General features: G+C 46.5%; 1 protein-coding gene across 6 annotated transcripts in view; it reads right to left on the reverse strand.

Annotated features, from left to right (window-relative positions):
• Nucleotides 1-6,614: 6,614 nt before the first annotated feature.
• The window catches only part of LOC143830216 (lysosomal acid glucosylceramidase-like), a 43,068-nt gene continuing 33,338 nt past the window's right edge, over nucleotides 6,615-16,344 (reverse strand). For all 6 annotated transcript variants that reach the window (XM_077322354.1, XM_077322380.1, XM_077322375.1 and 3 more), the window contains exons 7-11: nucleotides 15,725-15,962; nucleotides 14,573-14,797; nucleotides 9,159-9,322; nucleotides 8,050-8,172; nucleotides 6,615-7,006 (exon numbers count right to left, since the gene is read on the reverse strand). In XM_077322354.1, the coding sequence (XP_077178469.1) occupies nucleotides 6,901-7,006; nucleotides 8,050-8,172; nucleotides 9,159-9,322; nucleotides 14,573-14,797; nucleotides 15,725-15,962 (856 nt within the window). In that variant the 3' untranslated portion in view covers nucleotides 6,615-6,900. The remainder of the gene's footprint in view (nucleotides 7,007-8,049; nucleotides 8,173-9,158; nucleotides 9,323-14,572; nucleotides 14,798-15,724; nucleotides 15,963-16,344) is intronic.

The following is a 16,344-nucleotide window of genomic DNA, read 5'->3' on the forward strand; positions in this document are numbered from 1 at the left end:
CCTGCCAGCCAAAGGAAGTCACAAATGAAAGGAAAACTGGTGAACTGGCTATTTGCAAACCAGAAATCTTTGTTATTAAACAGGAATGACGGCACTAAAATGAGATCCAGTAATACATTAGTTTTCAAGGAGAAAGTCCTCCATCAGTGGCTTATAGTTCTCATGTTGCAATGTTTGAAGAGGGTATACTAGATCAGTCTCCTTTGAGGTAGGCTATGGCCACACTGATCCCCCACTAAAGTTATTTGAACCTTTGGATGATTGGATACTGTGTAGAATTGAATGCTCACTGAGACAGATCTAGAATACCCTGTCTAAACACTGGAAAACAAGAGATATAAGCCACAGGTGGACTTTCTCCATGAAAATGAATTCATTACCGGATTTCACTTTGGTGCTGTCATGGCTGTTTAAGAATAAAGAAGATTCTTAGAATCATAGAATCACAGAATAACAGAGTTGGAAGGGATCTCCTGGGTCATCTAGTCCAACCCCCTGTACTATGCAGGTCACTCACAACCCTATCGCTCATCCACTGCAACCTGCCACCACCTTGAGCCTTCACAGAATCAGCCTCTCCGTCAGATGGCTCTCCAGCCTCTGTTTAAAAATCTCCAAAGATGGAGAGCCCACCACCTCCCGAGGTGGAGGTGGTCTAACTGTCAGGAACTTCTTCCGGATGTTTAGATGGAATTTCATTTCATCCCATTGGTTCTGGTCCATCCCTCCATATCTTGGTTTGACCATATCCAGTTCATCAGTTTTATTTCATACATCACTAAATAGATTTAAGATAGATTTGTCATTGATATTAATATAGGAAGAGGCAATGTCTGGTATGCAAAGAAGAAGAGAATAAGACCTGCAAGAAAATTAGATAAGATAGTGAGGACAACACTTTTTTCCTGTAAAGTGTCATTCCTTGTTCGTACTCTTCCTCCTTCTCATAAGGGCCATACCTCCCTCCCTCCCTCCCTCCCTCTCTCTCCCTCCCTCTCTCTCTCTCTCCGTCTCCCTCCCTCTCTCTCCCTCCCTCTCTCTCTCTCTCTCCCTCCCTCTCTCCCTCCCTCCCTCTCCCTCCCTCCCTCTCTCTCTCTCCCTCCCTCTCTCCCTCTCTCTCTTTCTCCCTCCCTCCCTCCCTCCCTCTCTCTCCCTCCCTCTCTCTCCCTCTCCCTCCCTCTCTCTCCCTCCCTCCCTCTCTCTCTCCCTCTCTCTCTCTCTCTCCCTCCCTCTCTCCCTCTCTCCCTCCCTCTCTCTCCCTCTCTCTCTCTCTCCCTCCCTCTCCCTCCCTCTCTCTCCCTCTCTCTCTCCCTCCTGCTCCCTCCCTCTCTCCCCCTCCCTCTCTCTCTCCCTCGGAGAAGAACAAAGATGGCAAACTCCTGTTATGCACAGCACAGCCACTTGATAGATACGCTCATAGAGAACAATTATCTAATTTGGAAAGAACAAATGATGATTCACCTTGAAGAAGGATTATACAACATTATCCAGGATCCTAGTTGCCATGGGAATATCTCGCCTTAGCAATTTATCCTGCACATGCGCGCGCGCACACACACACACACACACACATTCTGAGAAAGGGTGCAATGCTCTTTGGCTCTTAAATATTAGTTAGAATGTTGTTCTTAATCATTTTAAATTTTAACAGAATCATATTATTATGTCTTAATTGAATGGATTAATTAACTGTATTTCAAAGGTTGTAAACCATCTTGAGCCCACAGGGAAGGGTGGTATTGAAATGACAAATAAATAAATAAATCCTTGACCAATAACCAAGCCAAAAAGGCGATAACCAGGGAGAAGGCAAGAGTTTATTAATCAAGGATGTAACTGACAGAGATTAATTAAGAGTATTAAAGATGCCGACAGCCAAAGCTGGGAAGACTATATTGGAATTCCTTCTTCAAAAGCCAGGTTTATATACAAAAGAAATTCTTCAGCACTTAAATGAAAAAAGGAGGCAATTTATGCCATGAGCTTGATGAGATGCTTGAATTGGCTCAGCAATTGAGCTTTGGGAAAGAGCTTGTTGGTCAAGATCTGATTGTGTTACTCTTAATAAGTCTGCCAGAGTGGTATGAAATTAGAATGTCTCTAATTGAATCTATGGGTAATTTATCCCTCATGGAAGTTATAAACCTGTTTGAGGAAACATACAAAACCTGATAATTTGAAAAGGCTGGGAGACATCTGAAGCTGAATCCTGATCAGAGAACTATGAATGTAAATAACAAAGGAGGGATAATTTGTCACCTCTATAGGAAGGCAGACCACATTAAGAGAAATTGTATTACCTTTAAACAAAAAAAAGACAGTTCCCAGAAAAAGAATGGGGGGAAATTCCAAGAAGTTGCCTTCGAAAAAAATGCTTTATGTTAACACAAAAAGCCACAAAAAGTCTTGATTGTACAGCGCATGTACAAGTCATATGTGTGCTCATAACAACTAATTTGAAATATTGGATGAACAAAGGAAAGAGTTATTGAGTTTTACAGATGAACAGGATATAATGGTACAGGAGTCATGAAATGCAAATTCCATAAAGAGGAAACTCCAGAAATCCTTGTTGCAGGCTGCTTTTATGTCCCTGAACTGGCAAATAATCATACTTCCGTGACAGTACTTGCAAAGAACGGCATGATTCCATCTTTTGGAGAAAGATCATATATCAGACAGGAGATAGCTCATTGCAACTGGAAAAGTACACCAGGATTCATATGCTCTTGACATTTGCCAGCAGAAAGTAAACTTTACCAAAAATTAGGATAGATTCAGATGGGTTTACCAAACATTGTGATCACAAAAAGTGCTAATGGTTTCGGCACAAACATTTGAGATGCAGAGACTATTATGCAATTAACCAGCTTGAAAGCAAGGATTTAACTAAAGGCATGCAAATTAACAGATGTCCTACTGAATGAATGTTTATAAATTGTGTGAGAATGAAAGAAATGAGACCCAACTTTAAGAAACATTGGTAAAAGCCAGACACAGCATCCTTTAGAGCAGTGATCGCCAACCTTTTTATCACCGGGGTCCACTCAACGCTTGACAATTTTACTGAGGCCCACTGCCCTAATGCTCTCTGACTCTGGTCGCTATGGTAATGTTTAAACATCCCTTCAAAATAAGATACAGACACGCCACAACAATGAACATAAGGAACATTTTATTTTCATGGAAATTTTAACTCATGACAATGACAAATCAATGGGAACCCTGAGCTTGTTTCTCTGCAACGAGATAGTCCCATGTGCACCTGCCGGATCGTGGATGAAGGGCCGGGGGGGGGGGAAAGGCCCACCTCCAGTTAGTCGACGGACCACATGTGGTCCACAGCCCACAGGTGGGGATCGCTACTTTAGAGCTCATTCATAGTAATGTATATGTCACAAAGAAGACAGTGACCCCTAGTGGGAACAAATATAGTGTACGTTTTATTGAGGACTTTTCAAAATACACAATGACCTACCTAATTAAAAAGAAAAGTCATGCTAGAAAAGTTTTAAACATATGTGGCTATGGTCAACAACAGATTTCAAGGAAAGCCACTAGCAATCCACACTGATAATGGAGAAGATTATGTGGGACTTAAAATGAAAAATTATTTTACTGGAAAAGGAATAGAACATTTGCTTACAGTTCCATACAATGCAGAGCAGAATGGTATAGCAGAAAGGAAAAATAATTCTCCCACTGAAATGTGCAGATGTATGCTCTTTGATGCAGAGCTACCTGATCTAACAAGTATTGGGAGAAACAAACAGCACAGCTACTTGACTGCAAAACAGATTACTTACTAAAGGTGCCAGCAGTACACCATTTGAACTGCAGAATGGGCAAAAGCCTAGACTGAACCATCTAAAGGTGTTTGGATCAAAGGCCCACACTTACATTCCTAAGGAAAAGAAGACCAAAATGAATCTGAGAACAGAAACCAATTTTGTAGGATGAGGATACAGATTCCTCAACCCAGAAACAGAAATTGGACAGATCTGCAGTGTGATGTACATCTGTTCCTGATTATTACTACTACTAATAATACCTGCTACTACTACTACTACTAATAAGTTCTTATACGCCACTTTTCTCTACCCAAAAGAGTCTCAAAGCAATTTACATTCACCTTCCCTTTCATCTCTCCACAATAGGCACCCTGTGAGGGAGATGAGGCTGAGAGAGCCCTGATATTACTGCTCAGTCAGAATAGCTTTATCAGTGCTGTGGTGAGCCCAAGGTCACCAGCTGGTTGCATGTAGGGGAGTGGGGAATTAAACCCTGCTCATCAGATTAGAAGTCAGCTCTCCTAACCACTACACCAAGCTGGCTCCAATGGCCAGATTTGATTTAAATGTCAGTGAACACTGGCTGGACCACTTGCGCCATAGAACATACTGGTGAATACTGGAGATATTTTACCACTGACCACAATCCACAAGCCCTCCTCAAAAGAGCTAAGGATCAGACCAGGCCTCCTCACCCCATATGGCTACCAACTCTGGACTGGGGAGCCCTTGAAGATCTGGAGAAGACCCCGAAGAAGGACTGAATTTGTGGAAGGGAGGGACCTCAAGCAGGAGGTATAAACAACACCCTAATATAGGCCCTTCTTGTCCAACATTTGGACATTACCCCCCAGTTGCTTGCACTCTAAATAAGAGCACTAAACAGGTCCATGAGTGTATATTTGACACCTCTGATCTAAGAAGTCCCAGAACTCAGGGTATGTCTAGGACATACGAACAGCAGGCTTAGATTCTGATGGTAAAGGTTTGGTGGTCTTCAAGATCCCACAAGATGCTTTTCCATTTTCATTAGGGGTTGATGATAAGGGACAAACAAAGCCGTTGGTTTTTGGTAGGGACAGCAGCATCCTCTGGTGGACAAGCTACATTCCTACAAAAACGGAGCCTTCTATGGTTGCAGAGTTCAGCCGAATCTCCAAACCCTCCTACTTCCTCTTAAGGAGAGCCAGCTTGGTGTAGTGGTTAGGAGTGCCGGCTTCTAATCTGGCAAGCTGGGTATGATTCCCTGCTCCCCCACATGCAACCAGCTGGGTGACCTTGGGCTCTTCACAGCACTGATAAAACTGTTCTGACTGAGGAGGAATCTCAGGTCTCTCTCAGCCTTACCCACCTCACAGGGTGTCTGTTGTGGGGAGAGGAAAGGGAAGGCGAATGTAAGCTGCTCTGAGGCTCCTTTGGGTTGAGAAAAGCGGCATATAAGAACCAACTCTTCTTCTTCAGTTATATCAGGGCTCTCTCAGCCTCTGCCCCCTTACAGGTTTTCTGTTCTGTCCAGCCAGGCAGCTTTTAGCTGGATCTCGCTTTAAGAGATAGGATGCTGGGAATTGTAGTAAGCTAGCTCTTTCCTTTGTTCCCCATATGTGACTGGAAGTTAAGCCCAATTTCCTGGCTAACGGCCAAGGCGGGGAAAACACACCTTCCCCTTTCTTTCCAAACTCTACTGTTGGTGTTCAGCCAGTTCAGGATGAGGGATTAGATGGGATACTTATTAAATTTGCAGATGAGGTGTGGCAAACACAACTGAAGACAGCAACAGAATACAGGATGATCTTGATAGGCTCAAGAAGTGGGCTAAACTGAATAAAATGAAGTTCAATAGAGACAGATGTAAAGTTCTGCATTTAGGTAGGAAAAACCAAATACACCAATATAAGATGGGAGATATTTGTCTTGGCAGTAGCATGTGCGAAAAGGATCTAGGAGTCTTAGTAGACCATACATTGAACACGAGTCAGCAGTGTGACTCGGTGGCTAAAAAGGCAAATGGGATTTGGGGCTGTATCAAACGGAGTATTGTGTCCAGATCACAGGAGGTGATGGTACCGTTTTACTCTGCTCTGGTTCGGCCTCACTTGGAGTACTGTCTTCAGTTTTGGGCACCCCAGTTGAAGAGGGATGTTGACAAACTGGAGCGTGTCCAGAGGAGGGCAACAAAGATGGTGAGGGGTTTGGAGACCAAGACATATGAAGAAAGGTTGGGGGAGCTTGGCCTGTTTAACCTGGAGAGGAGATGACTGAGAGGGGATCTGATAACCATCTTCAAGTATTTAAAAGGGTGCCATATGGAGGATGGAGCAGAATTGTTTGAGATGTAATAATTGCAATGCTAAATGCTTTTATATAGTTTTCTTGATTTCATGTGTTGTTTATCATTGTTGCGAGCCTCTCTGCACCTCCTGGGGAAGGGTGGCATACAAAAGGAAAGAGATAGAATGACAGATGAGGATGGATGGATGGATGGATGGATGGATGGGTGGATGGGTGGGTGGTTGGACGGACGGACGGACGGACAGACGGATGGAAGGATGGATGGACGGACGGACGGATGGACGGATTGTTGGATGGATGGACGGATGGATGGGTGGGTGGTTGGATGGATGGATAGACGGATGGATTGTTAGATGGATGGATGGATGGTTGGATGGGTGGTTGGATGGACAGACGGATTGTTGGATGGATGGATGGATGGGTGGGTGGGTGGTTGGATGGATGGATGGATAGACGGATGGATTGTTAGATGGATGGATGGGTGGTTGGATGGATGGATGGATGGATGGATGGATGGATGGATGGATAGATAAACGCAGTTCAATACATTTTTAATGTGTGATAAATTAAGGCAGGTTACAAGGAAATGAAGGGCAGGTCTGCGGGCAACCGTTCAGCATCAGCTCTGCAGTTCCGGCATCTTGGCCTCCAGTCGACAGCGGTGCCCCTTCTTGGTCCTCGCAAGAGAGGTCGACTCCAAACCTTGGCAGAGATGGGGTGAAGAAGCCGCCTCGGCCCTGCCAGACAGCTTTCTCCTTCCCGTCACGGCCCTCCTAGGGAGGACTTCCATCTCCCACTGCCCCGGGCAGGTCTTTCAGGATCACGCACGCCTCCACAGGTACGTCTGGATGCTGTAGGCCGGAGCGATGTCCCGGAGGACCCCGACTGAGCCATCTGAGATGGTGAACTCCACGTCAGAGAAGCAGCTGGAGGGAGAGGAAAGGCTGGGGTGAGAAGGAGTCAAGGAGGGTCCTGGAAGGCCCTGGAAAACCCCTGCCCCAAGAAAATGGGGGGGGGGAGTTCCTGTAGCCCCATGTCCAAAGGGACTGTGCCACATCAAGTGGTGGGTCTGTTTGGGAAGGTTCCACTATGTCAGGGATTCCCACCCAGGGCTCTCTGGCCTTCCCCCTGTATCCTGCCTTAATGGAATCAGCCAGAAGCTATTGCTGGCATTGCCAGGAAAGCAGGAACCGGCTGCTTCCATTGGCCAGGGGTGTTTGTGTCCGGAGATCTCCCGGAATCACAACTGCTCTTCCAGCGACAAAGATTATCTCCCCTGGACAAAAAGGCTGCTCTTGAGGCTGGCATCATAACCTGCTGATGCCCCGCCCCTCTGCAAACTCCTCCCTCCCCAGACTCCGCCCCAAATCACCAGAAACTTCCCAATCCAGATTTCAAGGTGCAGTCTAATTCATCGCCAGTGTGGGGCTCTAGGAACTCATAATGAAGGACCTGTACAGCATACAGACAGGAGCGTGTTCTGGCCACGGGGAGAGCCCCTTCAGCCACTTCCAGAGGGTAGAACAGGGGTAGTCAAACTGCAGCCCTCCAGATGTCCAAGGACTACAATCCCCATGACCCCTTGCCAGCAAATGCTGGCAGGGGCTCATGGGGATTGTAGTCCATGGACATCTGGAGGGCCACAGTTTGACCACCCTTGGGGTAAAGAGCAGCAGACTCTAATCTGTCAAGCTGGGTTTGACCCCCCACTCCTCCCCATGCAGCCAGCTGGGTGACCTTGGGCCAGTCACAGTCCTGTTGGAGCTGTTCTCGCAGAGCAGTTCTGTCAGAGCCCTCTCAGTCCCACTTACCTCACAGGGGAGAGGAAGGGAAGGTGACTGTAAGCCGCTTTGAGACTCCTTCGGGTAGTGAAAAGTGGGGTATAAAAACCAACTCTTGTCCTTCTTCCCCACTCCAACCTGCTCCATCTAAGGTCTGAGCGAAGGTCACCGCCCACCTCCTTCCTTACTTGTTAAGTATGACCACCACAGCCGCCCCGTCCGGCCTCAAGACGCCCACAGAATGAAGCTTGCAGCCGAGCCAGCTGTTGCTGGTCAGTCCGACACGAATGGAGCCCTCGGGGATGAATTTGCTGGGCGGGAGAGGAGAGAGATTAAAATGAGCCACTCCGAAGAAGATGCGCCAACAAGAGCCAGTCAAGACATGCAGTGATGATTTCCCACCTGTGGGCCAAGACCTAGAAGCGGGTCATGATTCTGTCGCCAGGGTTTCAAGGCCAGGGGAGAGGAAAGGAAGGGGACTATGCTAAAGCCTTTGATTGTGTGGAACACAACAAATTGTGGCAAGTTCTTAAAGAGATGGGAATACCAGAGCATCCTATTTGTCTCTTGAGAAACTTATATGCAGGTCAAGAAGCAACAGTGAGAACCGGGCATGGAATCACTGATTGGTTCAAAATTGAGAAAGGAGTTCGACAAGGCTGTATACTGTCGCCTTGCCTATTTAACTTGTATGCGGAGCACATCATGAGAAAGGCGGGGTTAGATAGGTCACAAATTGGGATCAAGATCGCAGGGAGAAATATCAACAATCTCAGATATGCAGATGATACCACTCTATCATATGACCTAATGTAATTAATTTTTCAATATTTATTTATTAATCTGTATACAGCCGCTCTCAAATTGACTCGCAGCGGTTCACAGTAAAAAGATGAAAACCAGTACAACCCCTAAAAATATATATATTTTACATAAATTAATTAATTCCCACCCATTTAGGAAACCCTTCCAGGGCCATGAGGAAGCCCCATTTCACGAAACCCTTGTTGAGAAAGCCTGGTGTAGTGGTTAAGAGCAGTAGCCTCCTCTCCGTGCAGCCAGCTGGGTGACCTTGGTCCAGTCACAGTTCTCTTAGAGCTCTCTCGGCCCCAGCTTCCTCACAGGGTAGGAGAGGAAGAGAAGGTGGGGAAAGGAAGGGAAGGTGTTTGTAAAGTTTTTGGGGACTCCTTTAGGCAGTGAAAAGTGGGGTATAACAAACAGCACTTTGTTCTTCTTCTTTACTGATTGGGAGAGGGGAGCCGGAGTGCCATCCCTACTGCTGGGAAGCAAGAACTACCTGAAGTGACCCAGGTGGTAGAACATCGGCTGCTTGTAGAACTCATCTTTCGTGGCATCCACAATGATGGGGCTGTCCACGAAATTGTCGAGCCAGTTGGGGCCTCCTTTTGTATCCAGAGCCAGGTTCCAGTCGATCCAGCCGACGACGTAATTGTTAAGGTTCTGCAGGGCAAAAGGCGAAATGGTCATTCGAGGAGTTGAGGTTAGAGGGAGGTGGGAGCAGAAGTAGAATCATAGAATCATAGAGTTGGAAGGGGCCATACAGGCCATCTAGTCCAACCCCCTGCTCAACGCAGGATCATAGAATCATAGAATCATAGAGTTGGAAGGGGCCATACAGGCCATCTAGTCCAACCCCCTGCTCAACGCAGGACTAGCCCTAAGCATCCTAAAGCATCCAAGAAAAGTGTGTATCCAACCTTTGCTTGAAGACTGCCAGTGAGGGGGAGCTCACCACTTCCTTAGGCAGCCTATTCCACTGCTGAACTACTCTGACCGTGAAAAACTTTTTCCTGATATCGAGCCTATATCGTTGTACTTGTAGTTTAAACCCATTACTGCGTGTCCTCTCCTCTGCAGCCAACGGGAACAGCATCCTGCCCTCCTCCAAGTGAAAACCTTTCAAATACTTAAAGAGGGCTATCATGTCCCCTCTCAACCTCCTTTTCTCAAATAGCTGTACCCAAAGGGGACAAGGCCCTAAGAATGTGTGCCGAATGTGGGCGTCTCTCCCACACATGCCACAGCTAGAAAAGAGAGGGGAGACCCCTGTATGCACCATGCTGGGTTATAACTCAGGAGAGGAAAAGGCCCCTTGGACTGATCCGGCCAAGGTTCTTCGAAAGCCTGAAAAATATTTCAGGGGTTCATTCAAAGACAAAAGGTTGGAAAAGGCTGGTCTATACACACTAGCCCCCTTCAAGGATCGCTGCCTTGTTGTGGCAAGGGGGCTTGCGTAGTTCAGTGAAGCTATGAGCTATATCGTGCAGGGCCACCCAAGACGGACAGGTCATAGCTGAGAGCTCTGACAAAAGGTGATCCACTGGAGAAGGAAATGGCAAACCACTCTAGTATCTTTTCCATGAAAACCCAATGGACAAGTTCAAAAGGCATAACGATATGTCGCTGGAAGATGAGCCCCTCAGGTCGGAAGGTGTCCAATATGCTACTGGGGATGAGCAGACGGCTAGTACGAGTAGCGCCAGAATGAATGAAGCGGCTGGGCCAAAGCCGAAAGGACGCTCAGTTGTGGAAGTAACTGGTGGCGAAAAGACAGTCCGATGCTGTAAAGATTTTTATTCCATAGGAACCTGGAACGTCAGATCCATGAATCAAGGCAAGCTGGATGTGGTTAAACAAGAAATGAGAAGACTGAACATCGACATTTTAGGAATCAGTGGAATGGGTGAATTTAATTCAGATGACCATCAGGTATACTACTGTGGACAAGAATCTCGCAGAAGAAATGGAGTAGCCTTCATAATCAATAAGAGAGTAGGAAAAGCAGTCTTGGGATACAATCCCCAAAATGACAGAATGATCTCAGTTCGAATCCAAGGCAAACCATTCAACATCACAGTGATCCAGGTCTACGCCCCAACCACTGCTGCTGAAGAGGATGAAGTTGATCAGTTCTATGAAGCCCTACAACACCTTCTAGAAGCAACGCCCAACGCCCATGATGCTTATCATCATGGGGGATTGGAATGCTAAAGTAGGAAGCCAAAAGATAACCGGGATAACAGGCAAGTTTGGCCTTGGAGTACAAAATGAAGCAGGACACAGGCTGGTAGAATTTTGTCAAGAGAATACAATGGTCATAGCAAACACTCTTTTCCAGCAACCCAAGAGACGACTCTACACATGGACATCACCAGACGGTCAACACAGAAATCAGATTGACTATGTGCTCTGCAGCCAAAGATGGAAAAGTTCTATCCAGTCAATAAAAACAAGACCAGGAGCTGATTGTGGTTCAGATCATGAGCTTCTTGTTGCAAAATTTAGGCTTAAATTGAAGAAAGTAGGGAAAAGCACTAGGCCACTCAGGTATGAACTAAATCATATCCCCGACGAATACACAGTGGAGGTGACAAATAGATTTAAGGAATTAGATCTGATAGACAGAGTGCCTGAAGAACTATGGACGGAGGTTCGCAACATTGTACAAGAGGCAGCAACTAAAACCATCCCAAAGAAAAAGAAATGCAAGAAATCAAAATGGCTGTCTGAGGAAGCTTTACAAATAGCTAAGGAGAGAAGGGAAGTGAAAGGCAAGGGAGAAAGAGAAAGATACACCCAATTGAATGCAGAATTCCAGAGAAAAGCTAGAAGAGATAAGAATGCCTTCTTAAATGAATAGTGCAAACAAATAGAAGAAAACAATAGAATCGGGAGGACCAGAGATCTTTTCAAGAAAATTGGAGATATGAAGAGAACGTTTCATGCAAAGATGGGTATGATAAGGGACCAAAATGGTAGGGACCTCACAGAAGCAGAAGAGATTAAACAAAGGTGGCAAAATTATACAGAAGAACTATACAAGAGCGAGCTTAACATCCCTGATGACCACAATGGGGTAGTTACTGACCTGGAGCCAGACATCCTGGAATGTGAAGTCAAATGGGCCTTAGGAAGTCTGAGCAACAATAAAGCTAGTGGTAGTGACAGCATTCCAGTTGAACTATTCAAAATCTTAAAGGACGATGCAGTAAAAGTGCTACACTCAATATGCCAGCAAATTTGGAAAACTCAACAATGGCCACAGGATTGGAAAAGGTCAGTTTACATTCCAATCCCAAAGAAGGGCAATGCCAAAGAATGTTCAAACTACCGCACCATTGCACTAATTTCTCATGCTAGCAAAGTTATGCTCAAAATCCTACAAGCTAGGCTCCAGCAATATGTGGACCGAGAACTTCCAGAAGTACAGGCAGGATTTCGAAGAGGCAGAGGAACTAGAGATCAAATTGCCAACATACGCTGGATCATGGAGAAAGCTAGGGAGTACCAGAAGAATGTCTACTTCTGCTTCATTGACTATGCTAAAGCCTTTGATTGTGTGGAGCACAACAAATTGTGGCAAGTTCTTAAAGAGATGGGAATACCAGAGCATCTTATTTGTCTCTTGAGAAATTTATATGCAGGTCAAGAAGCAACAGTGAGAACTGAACATGGAATCACTGACTGGTTCAAAATTGAGAAAGGAGTTCGGCAAGGCTGTATACTGTCGCCTTGCCTATTTAACTTGTATGCAGAGCACATCATGAGAAATGCGGGATTAGAGGAGTCACAAATTGGGATCAAGATTGCAGGGAGAAATATCAACAACCTCAGATATGCAGATGATACCACTCTAATGGCAGAAAGTGAAGAGGAACTAAAGAGCCTGTTGATGCGGGTGAAGGAGGAGAGTGCAAAAGTTGGCTTGAAACTCAACATCAAGAAAACAAAGATCATGGCATCCGGCCCTCTCAATTCCTGGCAAATAGAAGGGGAAGAAATGGAGATAGTGACAGATTTTATTTTCCTGGGCTCCAAGATCACTGAAGATGGGGACTGCAGCAAAGAAATTAAAAGACGCTTGCTCCTGGGGAGGAAAGCTATGGCAAATCTAGACAGCATCCTAAAAAGCAGAGATATCACCCTGCCAACAAAAGTGCGTTTAGTCAAGGCTATGGTCTTCCCAGTTGCAATGTATGGCTGCGAAAGTTGGACCATAAGGAAGGCCGAGCGTCAAAGAATTGAGGCTTTTGAACTCTGGTGCTGGAGAAGACTCTTGCGAGTCCCTTGGACTGCAAGGCGAACAAACCGGTCAGTCCTAGAGGAGATCAGCCCTGACTGCTCTTTAGAAGGCCAGATCCTGAAGATGAAACTCAAATATTTTGGCCACCTCATGAGAAGGAAGGACTCCCTGGAGAAGAGCCTAATGCTGGGAGCGATCGAGGGCAAAAGAAGAAGGGGACGACAGAGAATGAGGTGGCTGGATGGAGTCACTGAAGCAGTAGGTGCAAACTTAAATGGACTCCGGGGAATGGTAGAGGACAGGAAGGCCTGGAGGATCATTGTCCATGGGGTCGCGATGGGTCGGACACGACTTCGCACATAACAACAACAAATACACACTAGAATCATAGAATAATAGAGTTGGAAGGGGCCTCCTGGGTCATCTAGTCCATCTCCCTGCACTATGCAGGACACTCACAACCCTCTCGCTCATCCACTGTCACCTGCCACCCCCTTGAGCCTTCACAGAATCAGCCTCTCCGTCAGATGGCTATCCAGCCTCTGTTTAAAAATCTCCAATGATGGAGAACCCACCACCTCTCGAGGGAGCCTGTTCCACTGAGAAACTAACTTCTTCTGGATGTTTAGACGGAATTTCTTTTGAATTGATTTCATCCCATTGGTTCTGGTCTGTCCCTCTGGGGCAAGAGAGAACAACTCTGCTCCATCCTCTACATCCTCTACATCCTCTTTTAAATACTTGAAGATGGTTATCAGATCCCCTCTCAGTCGTCTCCTCTCCAGGCTAAACAGACCAAGCTCCCCCAACCTTTCATCATACGTCTTGGTCTCCAAACCCCTCACCATCTTTGTTGCTTTCCTCTGGACATGTTCCAGTTTGTCAACATCCCTCTTCAACTGGGGTGCCCAAAACTGAACACAGGACTCCAAGTGAGGCCGAACCAGAGCAGAGTAAAGCGGTACCATCACCTCTCGCAATCCGGACACGATACTGTTTGATCCAGCCCCAAATCAAATTTGCCGTTTTTAGAGAATCACAGAATCATAGAGCTAGAAGGGGCCATACAGGCCATCTAGTCCAACCCCCTGCTCAACGCAGGATCAGCCCAAAGCATCCTAAAGCATCCAAGAAAAGTGTGTATCCAACCTTTGCTTGAAGACTGCCAGTGAGGGGGAGCTCACCACCTCCTTAGGCAGCCTATTCCACTGCTGAATGGGTTTAAACTTCAAGTACAACGATATAGGCTAGAGATCAGGAAAAAGTTTTTCACAGTCAGAGTAGTTCAGCACTCTGATGGCCTGTATGGCCCCTTCCAACTCTATGATTCTATGATTCTATGATTCTATGATTCTATGATTCTATGATTCTATGAACTACTCTGACTGTGGACATTTTTTTCCTGATATCTAGCCTATATCGTTGTACTGGAAGTTTAAACCCATTACTGCGTGTCCTCTCCTCTGCAGCCAACGGAAACAGCATCCTGCCCTCCTCCAAGTGACAACCTTTCAAATACTTAAAGAGGGCTATCATGTCTCCTCTCAACCTCCTTTTCTCCAGGCTGAACATTCCCAAGTCCCTCAACCTATCTTCACAGGGCTTGGTCCCTTGGAACAGTCTGATCCAGCACGGCTATTCTGACATTCGCATGTTCCCATGCTTACTTCTATGATGTTTTTGGAGTAGCGAGCGCCTCGGTCCCAGCTGCCCAGAAGCACTTTAGTGTCCCAAGGCAGGAAGCCGTTACAAGCCTCTGTGTAGAGCAGGAAGACATCCGGGAAGAGGCGGTGGGTGGCCCCCAGGGTACAATCGGCACAGATCACTGCATCCATATACCAGTGGATTCCAATGCCAGAGATGTACTTAGACGCGCTGCTGTTTCCAAGGACCTAACAAAGAAAGGAAGACGGACAATCTTATAAAAAGCTGCCCCAGGTTCGTCTCCCACCTTGTATTCCCTGATTCGTTGTGAGCATCGAATGGAGGAGAGGGGAGCGAGGGGGGAAGGACAGAAACAAATGAAATAAATAAATGGTGTCAAGAAGGGAAACATAGAAACTGAGAACGGGAAGGGACCTGCGAAAGAGCCAGTGTGGTAAACGCGGCGACTTCTCGTCTGATTCGTTTCTGGTTTGATTCCCTGCTCCTCCTCCACATGCAAACTATCCAGTGGCTTAATAAAGCATAAGAAGATAAAAAGTCTCTTATGTTATTTATTTAGGCTTTGACTCTGCCAAAACGGTCTCTAGATTTGTTTTCCATTTTCAGTCTGGCTTTCATCAGTGGCAATGAGTCCGTCCCTGTTAATGTTTGAATATAATGAGGCAAATGCTCCTGTATCATGGAGAGTCAAGGTTGTGACTTTCCATGACACATCAGGGTTATGGGGGAGTGGAGACTTTTGGACAAGACTCTATGGTAGAATTTGCTTCAAGCCATAGTGTTTTCCTCCCAAACCAGAGCCCTTCCCCCCCCTCCCAATGACCCCGATTTGCTAACTTCCAGGCAATGCCAGCACATAGTGCGGTGTTGTTCCAGCTTGGGGGAAGGTGGGTAGTGAGGTGTGTTCAGATAATGGAAGACCTTCCGCCTCGACCAGAGTTCTTGGCAGCTCTACTGGCCCTGTTTACAGCTTTGACAGGAGCCCGCCAAGGAAGTCCAGGGTTGCTATACAAAGGCCGACAACCTCTGTTTGTCTCTTCCCTTGAAAACTCATTGGGGTGACCATAAGTCAGCCGCAAGTTGACTTCCCGCCACCAGGAAAATACCCACTGCTCTTGGCCGTCCTAGCCGAGAGGCAGCGATCGATCCCGTACCACTTCGGCCCACCTGGGCAAGCTGAGCCGCACGTCATCGTGCATGAGGATGAGGACATCTCTGTGCTCGCTGGCGGCCAGCGCAGGGCCCAGATCCAGCATGATAAAGTCGCGCTGCTCCTCGGGTGTGTACTTGATGGTGGGGAAATCCTCCATGGCAACCAAGGAGATTCTTGGCTCGTTCTGAGAGGTCATAGCCCAGAACTTGATGTTGTATTTGGCGTATTCTTGTAGAAACCTGGAGTCCAGCACACGGAGGAGAGAGAGGTTAGCATCACGTGGCGTGAATGGGGATTGGCCCCTCTTGGCTCCTTTCCTGGATTTTCAGCCCTCATTAAATTAGACAAAACAAGCTCCTAGTCCTTTACCCTCACTCTGCACATGATGGATACTGCGCTTTCAATATGTTTCACAGTTGCATTTTCTTGTGCGGAACAGGAAAATCTCCTTCTAAAGGGTATTGAAAGAGCATTATCCAAGGTGTGCAGAATGAGATACACGGCTTTCTACTCTTCTGGTTCATCTTTCACACAACCCCGTGAAGCAGGTTAAGGTGAGAGGCAACAACTGCTCAGCATCCTCAGGAAGCTGCCTCGTGGCAGAGAGCGGGGTTGGTTCAG

The sequence above is a fragment of the Paroedura picta genome, chromosome 1, assembly GCF_049243985.1.
Source record: "Paroedura picta isolate Pp20150507F chromosome 1, Ppicta_v3.0, whole genome shotgun sequence".
Taxonomy (NCBI): domain Eukaryota; kingdom Metazoa; phylum Chordata; class Lepidosauria; order Squamata; family Gekkonidae; genus Paroedura; species Paroedura picta.